Source organism: Neolamprologus multifasciatus, chromosome 20, assembly GCF_963576455.1.
Source record: "Neolamprologus multifasciatus chromosome 20, fNeoMul1.2, whole genome shotgun sequence".
NCBI classification, from domain to species: domain Eukaryota; kingdom Metazoa; phylum Chordata; class Actinopteri; order Cichliformes; family Cichlidae; genus Neolamprologus; species Neolamprologus multifasciatus.
Window position 1 is genome coordinate 22,242,861 of NC_140458.1, and position 14,274 is coordinate 22,257,134.

At 39.9% G+C, this 14,274-nt stretch overlaps 2 protein-coding genes and 1 long non-coding RNA gene across 3 annotated transcripts; 1 reads left to right on the forward strand and 2 right to left on the reverse strand.

Moving 5' to 3' along the window:
* Window positions 1-566: 566 nt before the first annotated feature.
* Window positions 567-4,778, reverse strand: LOC146494926 (keratin, type I cytoskeletal 18-like). The gene is made up of 7 exons (XM_085144792.1): window positions 3,703-4,778; window positions 2,448-2,530; window positions 2,209-2,365; window positions 1,870-2,034; window positions 1,643-1,768; window positions 1,009-1,232; window positions 567-707 (listed from the first exon to the last, which is right to left on the reverse strand). Exons 1-7 carry the CDS (start codon window positions 4,117-4,119, stop codon window positions 575-577), a joined length of 1,305 nt encoding a protein of 434 aa, XP_085000918.1. The 5' UTR covers window positions 4,120-4,778; the 3' UTR covers window positions 567-574.
* Window positions 2,290-7,007, forward strand: LOC146494927 (uncharacterized). Its single transcript, XR_014871404.1, has 2 exons — window positions 2,290-2,403; window positions 4,774-7,007. It is a non-coding gene; the product is annotated as an uncharacterized LOC146494927 (long non-coding RNA).
* krt18a.1 (keratin 18a, tandem duplicate 1) lies at window positions 6,635-12,166 on the reverse strand. Its single transcript, XM_085144791.1, has 7 exons — window positions 11,625-12,166; window positions 9,401-9,483; window positions 8,774-8,930; window positions 7,942-8,106; window positions 7,732-7,857; window positions 7,313-7,533; window positions 6,635-7,227 (listed from the first exon to the last, which is right to left on the reverse strand). The coding sequence occupies exons 1-7, from the start codon at window positions 12,057-12,059 to the stop codon at window positions 7,104-7,106; spliced, it is 1,311 nt and encodes a 436-aa protein (XP_085000917.1). The 5' UTR covers window positions 12,060-12,166; the 3' UTR covers window positions 6,635-7,103.
* Between the last annotated feature and the right edge of the window lie 2,108 nt (window positions 12,167-14,274).

Consider the following 14,274-nt stretch of genomic DNA (forward strand, 5'->3'; position numbering starts at 1 on the left):
TTTGAGTCAAAAGTTTTGGTTTAATGTATGTGTAAATGATTTAACATGTCAACCTAGTGAAATATGAAGGTGCTGGTGCTTAGTCAGGCTGTTTTTTTTATGCTAACCTAAGCTGAAAGTTTGTTATAGCTTCCTTTAACACATGGATAAAGGCATTATATCTCTTGACAAAGAAGCAGTAGACATATTCTCTAAACTGTTGAACTATTAATTTGTTTTTTAAAGATTATTTTTGGGCATTTTTGCCTTTATTTGACAATGGAGCAGTAAAGACAAGCAAGCAGCAAACATGCAACAAAAAGCTAGGCTGCTGTACTCCAGCCATGTGGCATACTGTCATCTGCCCACCCGCTGAGCTACACTGGCTCCTCTGAACTAATAATTTAATAGAATAATGAAATAATACATAAGTCTTATCAGTTTAATCAATGGGTTTCTATGAATATCAGTCAAAACAATGGTTGATATGCTTATTTTGCCCTTAAAAGAAAAGCTGAAGACATTGACAGAAAGCAATCAAAATAAAATGTTGCCATTTTATTTTTTTCATAGTTGTTTTTCTTTCAGTTGTTTTTTAACTAAATGCCAGATTTTCAGTGGATCCGATCTCCTTGCTCTCCTTGCTCTCTGACACCACTTTGCCGTCCACCACAGTCTGAGTGACCGTCACCACTTGGATTTTCTTTAGGTCAACTGCATCTTCAAGGCTGGTAAAATGAAGAAATATAAAAAGGTTAGTCATACGGAGACAGAACAGAAATATATTTTCCACCTTTGAGTGATCTTTTCTTTGACATGATGAAATTGAGCAGTTGAAATTTAAATGATGGTAATAGGATTACATAGACACAGGTCAGTGGCATCTGCTTTCCATATCATTGCTGCTCCATGTTTGCATGAGGCTGCTTTAAATCAAATTTGCAAATGCACCCCCGAGATGAAGAAGGCTTCTGTCTCAGTGAGCGTATGTTGCATCCATACTTTCTGCTGCTTCACCTTAATACTCACTTTAAGTCTCCTTCACCATCCAGCAGCCTTCTGTACTCTGCAATCTCAGCCTCCAGCTTCACCTTGATGTTGAGGAGGGCCTCGTACTCATTCGTGTTTTGCTGGATGCTGCTGCGGATGTGTGCCAGTTCTTCCTGCAGACTCAGGATTATCTCATTGTATTTTTCCAGCTCTAAATTGTAACGCCTCTCAATGTCATGAAGGGCAGCCACCAGGGACGCTTTCTGTGAAGAGATTAAGGAAAATCACCATTGTAAACATTTTGTGGCTATCTTGCATTAGGTTAGTCTGGGCAATTGATATGTGTTAAAGAGGAACACAAAGCTAGAGTTAGCTTCATGATTTAGCCTAGAAATAAAGACTTGCATATAAAATTATGTACCAGCACTTCTGACAACCTGTGAAAAAATGCAATTAGTGAATTTTCGATGTGCTGATTGGTGAAATTTATTGGTTTTGAACAGAGCTAAGATCAACTTAATTTTTTTCTTGGCTGTAATGCCTGTCATACTCTGGAATTGCCAGGTGTGAACCAGGCTCAATCTATGAGAAGACCTAATGATGAGTATTTATAGTAAGGGAAGGGTCAAATCTCAACCCAGAACTGGAAACTAGTGACGTAACCAAGACTTACCAGACTATGTGCAGACTGGAGCTCAATTTCCAGTGCCTGATGCTGCCTCCTAGTTTCAGTCATTACACCTGCGGCCTCCTTCAGGGCTGTTGAGCTCTCTGTGACTTTGACCTCCACCTCTGTGATCTTAATAGAAGATTATATACATAAAAAATTTACTAATACTGTTCAACTTTCAGTCAAGTTAAAAAAAAAAGATGTTTTTCACCAGCCTAGTTTAGCTGTACCTGGGAGTTATGCCACGCTTCAAGCTCCTGCTGGTTCTGTAGCGCTATCTTCTCATACTTTGCTCTTATTTCCTCCATGATTCTCGCCAGGTCCTGTCCTTTTGGTGCATCAACATCCACATGGACCCCAGCCTGTGCAATTTGAACTCGCAATTCATCAACTTCCTGTTTGGGAGGAAATAGTCAGGGAGTGATTTCCTGAACATTTGGTTATTAGGATTTTCCTGTGCTAAGTGGTTAAGGAAAAAATTGTTTTAAAGGTGCACTGTACTGTATTGGGGTTATCAGATAGGTTTTTCTCTTTGAACTGCTCTGCTGAACTTTATAATGGTTGCATACTCTCTCGTGGTTCTTCTTCAGGCTGATCAACTCCTCCTGGAGGGACTCGATTTCACTCTCCAGGTGCAAGCGAGTAACATTGGTGTCATCCAGGATCTTCCTCAGTCTTGAAACATCAGCCTCCACTGTCTGCCTCATGGACAACTCATACTCATACCTATGGAGATGGAGTGAATGCTAGATCTGCTCATGCTGGTGAAGCGATTACCTTCATTTTGCACAAAAATCTCGACACTCACTTGGTTCGTAAGTCATCTGAAGCCAGACTTGCGTTGTCAAGACGGATAGCATACTGGGCATTTGCCCTGGTCATGTCAAGAATCTAAAAAACAGTAATGGTATTTTTGGTGACATAACTGTATGAAGAGATCGTTTTGGTGGAAAGCAAACTGTGACTTTCAATTTGATGAGTTGCAAATGGTTGATACTGCTTAGCGATAGGAGCCCACAGGTAATAAATGTTGTGAAATCAGGTATTCAAGTGATATCTAGGACACTATAATAATAAACTTTATGTGTTAACAGTGACTCGATTGAACAATAGTATGTGGCATTTACAAGAAAAGAGTTGTAGTTGTTGTAGTTCTGGGTTCGTTTAACATACTGAAAAAACTGAAATGCAAGAAAACTACAACTTAAGAATCATTTGTGAGAACTAGTATACCATAGCTACCTAAACCAATCCGGTCTTTAAGTGATGACCTGATGAAACCTGATTCCAGGCCCAAAGTACTCTGCGTTTAATAAGGCTGTTGTGTTTTAACATGTTTTAATGCTTTGTTTCTTGTTATATTTCATCTCAACAAGCCCCTAAAAACAGTCGGTAATCACTGTCGGCCTCTCTCGGTTTTTATTACCGCTAATCATTTTAAAGCTCAGATTTTAAAACCTTACGATGTAACTAAAGCCCAGCCCATGCAGCAGTATATTAATAACTAACCTCGTGTTGAGGATGGATTGTCTCAGTTGTTCTCCTGAATGAAGTTTGGTCCATGCCATGCGATTGCATTTGTCCCTAACCACCGGGAACCCTCACGTTAACTTTTATCGAGTGGAAAAAAGTTGGCGTTCATCCTCCAGCTTCACTGTTTATAATATGCTAACATAGCTGTGTCGCTAGCAATCACGTAGCACAGCGGTCCCCAACCCCCAGGCCTCGGACCGGTACCAGTCCGTGAGTCGTTTGGCGCGAGAGCTGAGGCTTAGTTGGGAAATGTATGGTGTTCAGTGTTTTTATTGGTTTTCAGCGTTATTTTGTTATCGTTTTTATCGTTAACTCGGTTTTCTTTGGTCTTTTCATGTGTGTTATAAAATAATCTTCTTTTTTTCGGTACTGGTACTAGTTTTAATTTTGTTGTATTTATCCGCGACACCTTAAAGGCCGGTCCGTGAAAATATTTTTGGGCATAAACCGGTCCGTGGCGCAAAAAAGGTTGGGGACCGCTGCCTTAGATGCCTAGACTATCATCTAGATTAAATGTTTCATTGGCTCACCTGGGCCCTGAGGCCTTCGATGATAGTGTAGTACTTGCTGTAGTCCCTCCCTTCCAAGGGGCCTCTATTCTCAGTGGCCTCTCTGATCTTGACCTCCAGCACTGCATTGGCCTTCTCCAGATTCCTCACCGTCTCCAGATAGTTCGCCAGGCGGTCATTCAGGCGCTGCATGGCATGCTTCTCGTTTCCAATGCCCATGACTCCAGAAGTGGATCCAGAGGACAAGGACTGGTAGTCGTATCCTCCGCCAAAACCGCTGCCAACACGCGAACCATAGCTGGTACTGGAAATCTTGGTTCCACGGCCACCTGCCCCTCCAGTTACACTGTGGGCGTAGGAGGTTTCCATCCGTAGGGATCTGGGACCTCCAAGTGAACTTAAACCATAATTTTGAGAAGACTGGCGTCTAAGCTCCATTGGTAAAGGAAGTGTGCTGATCAATCAGAGTGAGAAATGGCACTGAGGAGAGTGGCAGCAGAGTGGAGTATGAAGGTGGAGTCTGAGGCCTTATATACAACTCTGAAAAGCAATATTTCTTCCTGAAACTCCTCTCCTATCTATATTAAATTGTTACCTTTGACCTTCTTGCTTAGACTTTGTCCTCTACCCACTCACTTCACAGGTAAAAAGTGTACTGACATTTTCATTTTGATAGTGTGGAAATAAACTGATAACCTGATATGACTCTCAGTGGACACAGTGAGGCTGGACATGTTCTATTTATTTATTTATTTATTTTTTTGAGATGGGGGAACAAATCTGTTTAAAAATGTTCTCTTTACTATAGATGCGCCCTGCAGTACTATAAATAAATAGAAATATATATTTGTTACACACCCTTGGATTGCACCTAACACCCACCCCCCAAAAGATACATGTATTACAAACATGTATAGTGTACTTACAAATTGAGCATGAAAAACACTGTGGGAGAGGGGAGTATACTGGTAAAGGAACATGAGCCCTTCTGGATGGGTCAGATCACACCTAATCTGAAAATTGAAAGCTTAATTTTTTTTTCTTGAATGGCTGCGATGCTGTTTTACTAACACTATCTTATTTTATTGGCAGAAAAACACCTGGCCCAAGCACTTGAAACCATGTGGTAGATCTCACTACAGCAGGCGTCACCATGACTACAAAACAAACATGCACGCACAACCTACGCACTTGAAGTTGAGGATATCAGTTTCACAAACATGACTGTTACGAATGTATTAGCTTGTGTTGGCTGTGGCATGCTTCATTATGCGCCAAAGAAAAATAATCCAGGAAATGTAGGAAGAACAGGCGGATTTGATAAGGCACAAGCTAAAACACTGCACAGAATTTAAAATACTACTAGTAAGACTATTAATAATAATGTAAGCCTTCCAAATTTGCAAGGCAGACAATATGTTTACTGTGTCAAGTATAAATAATCAATCAAAACTGGTTGGTTTTACTATGCAGGGTTATTTGGTCATAGCGTTGGCTATTAATAGGTTATTAGAGTTTTTAACCCTGCAAAGTGATTGCCATAGCAATATCCATAAGCCTTAATGCTAATTGCTAACTATGCAGTTTAATCTAACAGAGCTGTATATGAGCACAGAGGAAGAGATAGAAATAAACTGAGAAGTGAGTTTCCATTTTCACACATGCATGAAAAATGATTTTAAAGGCTTGGTTAAGTTAGCAGTTGGCATTAAGTTAGCAACTTATTTCACATTTACAGTTAGGTCGTTTAGTGTTTCGGTGACCTGACAATGTTTTTTAAACCTCCAAAGTGGATTTTAAATCAAACAACCAAGATAAGATCGAGGTGCAGACTTTCAGCTTTAATTCAAAGGATTTAAATATTTCATGAATTGTTTAGGAATTACAGAAATTTATTTTTAAACATAGGATTTCATATGATTTGACGTGTGTTGGATCCTGAATGGTTCATTTCTTCTCTGTACTTTTCTCATTTTAATCTTGGTCCATCCTCTTCTTGAGAATCGCAGCATCTCTAATCCTTACTCTCCCCCTAACACAATTTTTCACAACTTTATGTTGTACATTTTTCTGAAAGTGTTTTATAATAATCAGAAAATAGAATAGCCTTTTATTGTCATTGTACATGTACAACAAAATTGTGGGTGGGCTACACCAACTGTTCATGGAAAAATCAAAAATTGGTACATTAAAAAGACCAGACGCTCATCTGAAGCAGTAGATGCTTAGACCTAGAACAAGGGCTACTACAATGGGTTGGTTTCAGAACGTAAGTACTGGCACCAACTTTCACAGGTGTGGGGATTTTCTTACTTTGGTGATTCATAAAAGGTACAAACCGTGACAGAGAGGGAAAGTTGTGGTGCACTCACACACAATATCTATAATTATATCACAAGAAAAGTCAGACACTAAGTTGTAAAAGTAGGAATTATCTTACATTTGAATTCATAATAGTACTGCAAAAGGCAGCGATATTAATCCAGTGTACAGGTATATGATGAATAACAGGAGCAAAGGTCAGTCTCCATTAGACTCTTACTTAGGTTTGCTAGTTATTTCACTATGCTACCATCAGCTGAATAATTAGCTCAAGTTTGGTTGTTACTGCAGTAATTTATTGCCCGTGAAGTGTTAAACCCTAAATACTCTAAACAGTCCAAACTGTATAACTTCAAATGGTAAATGTTGTAAAAGTCTGTCAGTACAATTCAGCGGAGGGGTTCAGTGAACGCTTTGGAAGAGCCTGGAGCTCAATTATGCGAACAATGTTGTTATGTTATTCTTATCTCCTATTCCCATCCCCCTTTTTATGTTATTAATATTTTAAGCTGCTTCAGTGTGTGTTAATGGCAACAGGGGTTTGGGATTCCTGTTTACTTGTCTGCTCAGCAGACTAAACAAATCTGTATCTCAAGCGATTTCTGAATGAACGAGACGCCGTGATAGCAAATATAATTTCAGATGGACTTTATTGAAATGTCTGAACATAACAGCAAAGCAGGCAGACATAACTGGACAGAAAGAAAACAAAAAAGATGATGAAATATAAAAATAATTTCATTTATTCTGAGAATTTTATGACTTTGAAATAACGTCTTGAATCTTTTTGTTTTTTTGAAAAAAGTTCTCCAATTTTAAACTTTTGTAAACATCTGCATGTCGACACACAAACACATAAATAACTCATGATGAAATAAATAAAAAATGATTTTGTTTTCTTTTGATCCAGTTTTTTTAGCAGCCTGTGGGAGAGCTGTATACCCAGGAAGTAAAACTATTGGTAGAGACGGCTGAAGGGTCTTATTGTTGTTAGTGCTCTATCACTAAGAAGCAAAGAGGTAAAATTTGACCAGTTGTATGCTAGTGTTATAATGCTGTGACAGTGACTGGTGAGAGAATCAGCTGCTTGCTCCTTGCATTCAGAGGTTCTTGGTCTCTGTGCTGGAGGACACCACCTTGCCGTCCACCAGCGTCTTTGTGACGGTCATCACTTTTTTGGTCTTGGTCACTGTTGTTTTCTGCTCTTCCAGAGCATCCTGGAGCCTAAGTAAAAACATTAATACTCAGTTAACTTCCAGGTAGTTTCTACTTTTAGACTTCTAAATGATAGGAAAACTATCCTACGCACTTGAAGTCTCCACCGTCCAGCAGCCGTCGGTATGTTGCGATCTCAGCCTCCAGCTTCATCTTTGTGTTGAGCAGGGCCTCGTAATCCTGTGTCTGCAACTGGATTTTGCTTCGCAGCTGTGTGAGCTCTGCCTCCAGGCCCAGGATGATGGTGTTTAAAGACTCTATCTCCATGTTGTAACGGAGCTCCGTGTCCCTTAGCGTGCCCTCCAGAGAGGCTTTCTGTAAGCGACAAGAAGGGGTTACATTTTTACAGTAGAGTCAGATTAGCGATGACAGCTCCATAGAGACAAATCACCGGAGTGCAACGCTTGTGTCAACAGAATACACCCGAGAGACTTGAAGTGAGAGTGCTGAGTTGGGCAATGTGGAGAGTTCAGATAAGCGTGTTTAGAGGTAAATGAGGGGCAGACTGCTCACCAGACTCTTCTGTGATTCCAGTTCAATATCCAGCGTTTGTATCTGTCTGCGCAGTTCGTGCACCTCTGTCTGGGCACCCTTCAGGGCCTCTGTGTTCTGGGTCACCTGTGTCTGCGCTTCTGTTATCTGATTGAGGTTAAGAGACAAGTTAGTCAAGAGTTTATTTATTTAAATTTTTTTTAACTTGATTTGTTTTTGCTAATGGTTTACCTGAGATTCATGCCATGCTTTCAGTTCTTCCTGGTTCTTCTTTGCCATCTTCTCATACTTGGCCCTGATTTCTGCCATGATCTGAGCCAGATCCTGGCCTTTAGGAGCGTCGACATCCACGTGGACTCCAGACTGGGCGATCTGGTTACGAAGCTCGATAACTTCCTAAAGAAAAAAAGAAAGTCAATAGAAAGTCACTCTTATTGTTTACCTCACCTAACTACTTTCAGGTCTATAGAATACTTCTTAATTCTTTTTCATTCTACTGCTTGAACTGAGTCATGACCCAGCGATGACCCTTAGCCTCTATCCAACCATAATCACACGCTTCGGTCAGGCAAATATACAGGTCTGTGCCTGAGTCCCTTAACACTTAATTTGATATTTCCCTCAGTAAACAAATGGTTGTGTTTTGGCTTATGCACTCAAATCATAGTCATTTGAAATCTTTGGAGCTTTCTCTGTTGCCAATTGTGGCTGGGAACCATTTTTACGATGAGGCTTCCCACAGAACTCACATACAGATATTTCAGATTTCTTAAGCAACCTCTGCCTTCCCAGCAAAGTTTTCTAAAGACTGTTTTCCACAACATCCCACTCAAGGAGGTGTAGGATGTAGTCGTGGCTTTCACTGCATGTGGAACTTAAGCACATATGGTTGCAATGAGAAGGATTAATGAGATGAACAGATCTGCAAATAATATGTATATAATTATGGATCTTTCTGAGTTCGACTATGTTGAAAGCAGCACAAATATAGTCTATAGACCTGAATTAAATGTTGTATATTTGAAATTTTGTTTTTGAAATAAGTTAAAGTAATCAAACTCACATTTTCATGGTTTTTTTTTAGGTGGATGAGCTCCTCCTTCAGTGCTTCGATCTCACTCTCCAGGTTCATGCGGGTCAAGTTGGTATCATCGATGACTTTCCTCAGACCAACAATGTCGGCCTCCACAGACTGGCGGATGGCCAGCTCGGACTCATATCTAAACAGGACAGGGCAAAGCAGTCAGGATAACGTCAGAGTTTGGCGCAGCTGCTCACATTCACAGAGGCTTAATGAACTTAGTTTACCTGTAAATTTTTGTTAAATATTTTGCTACACTCATTTAGAGAGTTGCCGTACTTTGTCTTGAGTTGCTCATGATTATTTATGTGTTTGTGTGAACTGTGTATGTTTAGAAAATTTCATTATTATCAATTCATTATTTGGTCAGTGTATAATACTGTTAACTTTATGGTCAGCTCTGTTTGCAACTACACATAATTTATGACACAACTCCACCAGTTGTGATTCAAAGGTGACGATTTACGACTACATGACTGATGACTGACTCCTCCTTTAGATCTTCACACTAGATTCGTCCTACAACCCATCCTGCACTAAAAGAGGGTGTGCCAGCAGTTGTCTAGTTCAGTGTTTTACAATGTCAGCGGTAAAGCAGGCGGGTCTTACTTCACTCGGAAGTCATCAGCTGCCAGGCGAGCGTTGTCGATGTTCAGAACCAGACGAGCATTGTCGATAGTGGCATCAAACACCTAGAATCGGATAACAAAAGAAAAACGTTATTTCAACTGCAAAGCTGAAATATGAGGCAGCTAACAGTAGAGCGAGCAATTACAAAAGAATCAACAAAGAGAGACAATGACTATTGTATATATTTTATTATTGTAGTTTTGTAATATTGCTTAAGAATGTATTTTTCTTACTATTAGAATCACCTGAAGTTACCTGTAGTTTGAACTGGTAGTGTATAAAAATTTTAATATTATATTTAATATTATCATATATTGTACTTTGAAAAGTTAGATGAGAAGCTGAAGACTAGAATTACATTTGTTTGCTAAATGCTAAGCTATGGCTAACAGCCAGTTAGCCTAGCATAAAGCCTGAAAACAGCTGTACCTCAGAGCCTTTTAGCTTTGGTAAGACTTCATGTAAAGGGAAAAAATATTATTATACCAACTTAATGACTAGGCTAGGTATTCTTTTTTTATTTTGCGTTTTTCAGTGCTGCTTGGCTAAGTCAACCAGCTGCTGGCTATCGCTATGCTATTAGCAAACAAACATCTTTGCTCAATCAAACTCAAAAAGCGTAGTTTAAAACTAGCCTGATGTTATATATAGATAAAAATAATTTTCTACTCATGCTATGTGTGCTGTTTAGTTTTAAGTTTTCATAGAAAACTATAAAAGTTTATTGGGGTTTACTGTTAGAGGATAAGTGCCACTATCTGTGTGTGTAAACGTGAATAGTGGCAGCTGCTTCAAAAACTAAATGGTTGGAATATTTGTTCTAGCTGACAGATATGACAGATAAAAGCTGGGATGGATGGTAAGGGAGGTATGCAGAATGTGCCAATCAGTGGCTGCCGGGCTGTTGGTGCTAAGAAACAGGATCTTGTCGGCAGACAATTTGCATGAGGATGGTGGTGACTATGGCTGTGCCGGTGTGTTTGTGTGTGAGTTTGTTCACTTCACATGCAAGTCTGTGATATCGAGGGTAGTTGACTTTTCATGTCAGAACTAAATTTATTTTTAGACCCTGTTAAATCTCTGTGAGAATTTTTCGGGGTTTTTTCTGAGGTTATGGGTGATTTCTTTGCATCATTCCAGATGAAATATTAGGCGTGTTCGACCTTTATCTGTTTGGCTAAGCTGAGGTCCTCGGTTGTTAGTAGAGCAAACAAAACCCAATTCCAGACAGCGTTTGATCTTATGTAATGTTTTGAGAAGTAAAGGATTGGGGGAAAAGCCGCTTATTCAAAAAAGAAATTTTCCGACCTTGATGCTAGTATCCTATTACAAAGATTAGACTACAAATATGTTTCCCCACAGTGATAAGATGCAGAGATACGCTATGCTACAGTCGAAAGTCCAGAATGTTCCATGTGGCAAGTCTGACTTAATGCTCTCAAATAGCAGTTTTGAATGTAGAATGTCAGGATTTTGTGCTTCAGGGATCCTGCTGTTTTTTTCTGTGGCACTCAATACAACGAAATCTGGAATAAATGATTAACATGTTTTTGCTGCATGAGTAGTACCTTTACTTTGAAATCTTGAAACTGTGTGGAAATTACAGCTGAACTGACTTCATAGCATTTGTCATTTAAGCATGAGTTAACAGCCAGTCACTTATAAAATGCTGATAGATCCTTCTGTGTCTAATAAGTTTCCCTTTTATCTCTCACTTTCTGTTGGATGAACGCAGAGTAAAATTGTTAAAGTCACACTGTCAATTTAAGAAGACTAAACAAGGAGGGAAAGAGTAGTTAAGGATGGGAAGTATGGGGTTTAAGTAGTCGCAGGATTCTCTCTCTGGTTTCCTGTGTCTGTGACCCCTGATGATCCAGCATTCCTCCTCCATACTGTTTCCGGTCCAACCCTCAGCCCCCAGCTCAAAGCAGCAGTGGCGCTATGCCAAGCACTAGCAGGAATCCACTCTGTTAGGATTCTATAAACTATACGAGACCCTGAGAACTAATGGGGTTATATTTAATCAAAAATATATAACCAATCAGGTACACTCACAACATCTTAAAATGTTTATCACAGCACATCTCATTCTGCTTTTCATGTTCATCTTCTTTCATCTTTCGTTCTTTTTTTATTAACACATAAACGGTCACATTCCCCTGTCTACCCTCGTCATCCCTCCCAACCCCATTTCCCTCCTCACCTTCCTCCGCAGGTCGTCCAGGATGGTCTGGTACTTGCTGTAGTCTCTGAAGTCGGGTCCACTCTTCTCCAGGGCCTCCTTGATCTTAATCTCCAGCTTGAGGTTGGCCTGCTCCAGGTTCCTCACCGTCTCCAGGTAACTGGCCAGGCGGTCATTCAGGTTCTGCATGGCAAACTTCTCGTTGCCCATGATGTCGGCGCTGTTCCCGCTCACCTGGATGCTGCTGGAGAAGCCTCCTGCTCCAGAGCAAGCTGCCATGCTGGATCCCAGCCCACTGCGGTAGCTGGAGGAGACGCTGATTTTGGTCCCACCGGCCCCACCATGAATGCTGCTGGATTTGTAGACCGGAGCAGAGGTGCGAGTGATGGACATAGCAGGAGCCCTGCTACTAGAGGAGGAGCGCACAGAGTATGTACTATGTCTGGAGGTTTGCATTGTCGCTATAGTGTGAGACTCAGTGAGAGAGACTGTCAGTAAGAGAGACAGAGGCACAGCCTGGGCAGGCAGAAATTGGAGCTCACAGACACAAGGCAGGAGGAGAGGGAAAGTTTTAAACTATATAAACCTTGTGGGCCCTCAGGTCCGCCCCTCTGACCACTCCTCCTAGCCTGTGTCACCTCCCTTTTTTTCCACTGGCCTCAGCCATACTTACTGCTCAGAACCTGCCTTTGTCCTTGAAGGCTCCCTAAGTTAGTAAATCTTGACTCTGTGGTATTCATTAACTTGATATTTGGTAGAATTATAAAACCTTTTTTTCCCTATATGAGACTAGAGTGGCCTTAATTTTGGACTTTACTGACACAACAGTAAAGTCTAAGATTAGTTCTGCTTGTTAATTTTACTAACAAAACCTTTAAAGAGAATAAAACCCACACTGACAGTTAAGGAATGCCTAAAATAATATTAGGCCTGGGCACTCAATGTTTATTAACAATGGTTCCAACAGTCATAGGATCAACAGTACTGAGTTACATAAACAGCTATACCCCCTTTTGGCTCCACGTTAGACTCATCATAATCCCCACCCTATAGGAGTGACACACCCAAAAGTGACCCACAAATTCAGTGAGTGATCACATGCTCAAATGATGTCATCACTGCTCTAGTCATCGCAGCTGATGAGATCAGGTCATTTCACACCTACATTTCACACCTACACTTCTGCATTAGCTGTCGTTTAAAAATGTAATCTTTTGTGTTTGTCAGCACTCTTACTGATTTACCATAAACAAAACTCTCAATAAACATCTGCAATCATAGTATTTTATAAAAGCATTATTTGGGATCCAGCTAATTATTGTTAAAGGTATTTTTATACCATTCTAGGTGTCTGTTGGTTTGATGTGAAAGTACATTTTCAAATCTAACATACCACAAACACAACCCATGATCTTTGGTGTTTAAACCTGAATAAAAACCATCAGTTAAATGAGAAAAAAGTTTTCAAGGTGTTAGCTCCAGATGCTATGTGTACTACAGCATGTTATCTGTCCTGCTTAGCCGGATGTGTGCCTGATTGCCCCCCTCCCATAAAGGATATGGTCAAACAAAGGAACAATTCCGCAGCCTGGTTAGTAGATATGTAAGAACAATGACTTTTCTACACCAGTAAACATGCTTCAGGGGCCCCCCTGCAGCTTTTTAACACAAGAACATTCCAGACACATTCCTCTACTTGGTGGTCTTAAAACAAGGAATAACATCTTTTCTTTTCTTTGTTTTCTTCACAGTTTTACATAAACTGTACAGATATGCGTTCTATAATATGCGTCACTGTCAGATTTCTGTTTTGCAGAACAATTAATCAGTTTCATACGTAAAGTTATCTTCCTACGCACAGTCGTCTGTATCATCATCAACTTGTTCCCAGATAAAGATCCTGCTTAAGGTTTTGTTGTTCAGTATTATTGTTGCTCCACATTTTTCTGTTTGTTTTTTTTTTTTAGGAAGGAATAATGCAGCAGGATATTAAAGGATAAAGGGCTCCTGACAAAATCAAAAATACTCTTGCTCTGCTGATGAGCCGGTAAACAAATGGATTCCTCGTAAGCATTGCAATAAAGTGGCTTCATAAGAAGCTCCTTCACAAACATGTATTTAAGCTTACTTGTAAGTCTCTGAGATATTTTGAGGGCAGTCAGTAGAAACTGAAGAACAGATACAAATCAAGCAAGAGAAAAGAGAGTAGACAAAAAACATGTTTCTGATCTACAAATAGATTTAAGAAATTCTATTTCTTCTGAAATTAGTAATTAGTAAATATACAAAACCAGCTAGGATCATTTTATGGATGACTGTTTTTTGTTTTGTTTTTTCCCACGGTTTTGTTTGTCTTGTAGTGGTGAATGTGAATAGTGAATGATTGTGCTTTGTCTGAATCTAATGGCTGCCACACCCAGCAGAAAAAACAAAGATTAAGGTTTGAGGATAATAGCTGACCATAGTATGTGTACATTATTTGTAAGGTGAATAACAGGGGTTACCTTAAGCCTGACACAACAACAACAACAACAACAACGTGGGTTTTGCGTTTTATTTTGAACACATAACGCAAGTACAGCACAGGACAAAATGAGCTAAACTTGAGAACGGAGACAGAATATGAACATTTTAGAATTTCACCAGTTGGTGAAAATTAGCCTCAGCTGCA

Excerpts from the sequence above, each read along its gene's own strand:
- LOC146494926 (XM_085144792.1), bottom strand. The coding sequence starts at position 4,119 with ATGGAGCTTAGACGCCAGTCTTCTCAAAATTATGGTTTAAGTTCACTT. Across the intron at positions 2,035-2,208 it reads TGAAGAAGAACCACGAGAGA|GAAGTTGATGAATTGCGAGT; the intron begins GTATGCAACCAT and ends CCTCCCAAACAG. Across the intron at positions 1,233-1,642 it reads TCCAGTCTGCACATAGTCTG|AAAGCGTCCCTGGTGGCTGC; the intron begins GTAAGTCTTGGT and ends ATCTCTTCACAG.
- krt18a.1 (XM_085144791.1), bottom strand. The coding sequence starts at position 12,059 with ATGCAAACCTCCAGACATAGTACATACTCTGTGCGCTCCTCCTCTAGT. Across the intron at positions 7,858-7,941 it reads AAGCATGGCATGAATCTCAG|ATAACAGAAGCGCAGACACA; the intron begins GTAAACCATTAG and ends AACCTCAATCAG. Across the intron at positions 7,534-7,731 it reads TGGAATCACAGAAGAGTCTG|AAAGCCTCTCTGGAGGGCAC; the intron begins GTGAGCAGTCTG and ends TGTCGCTTACAG.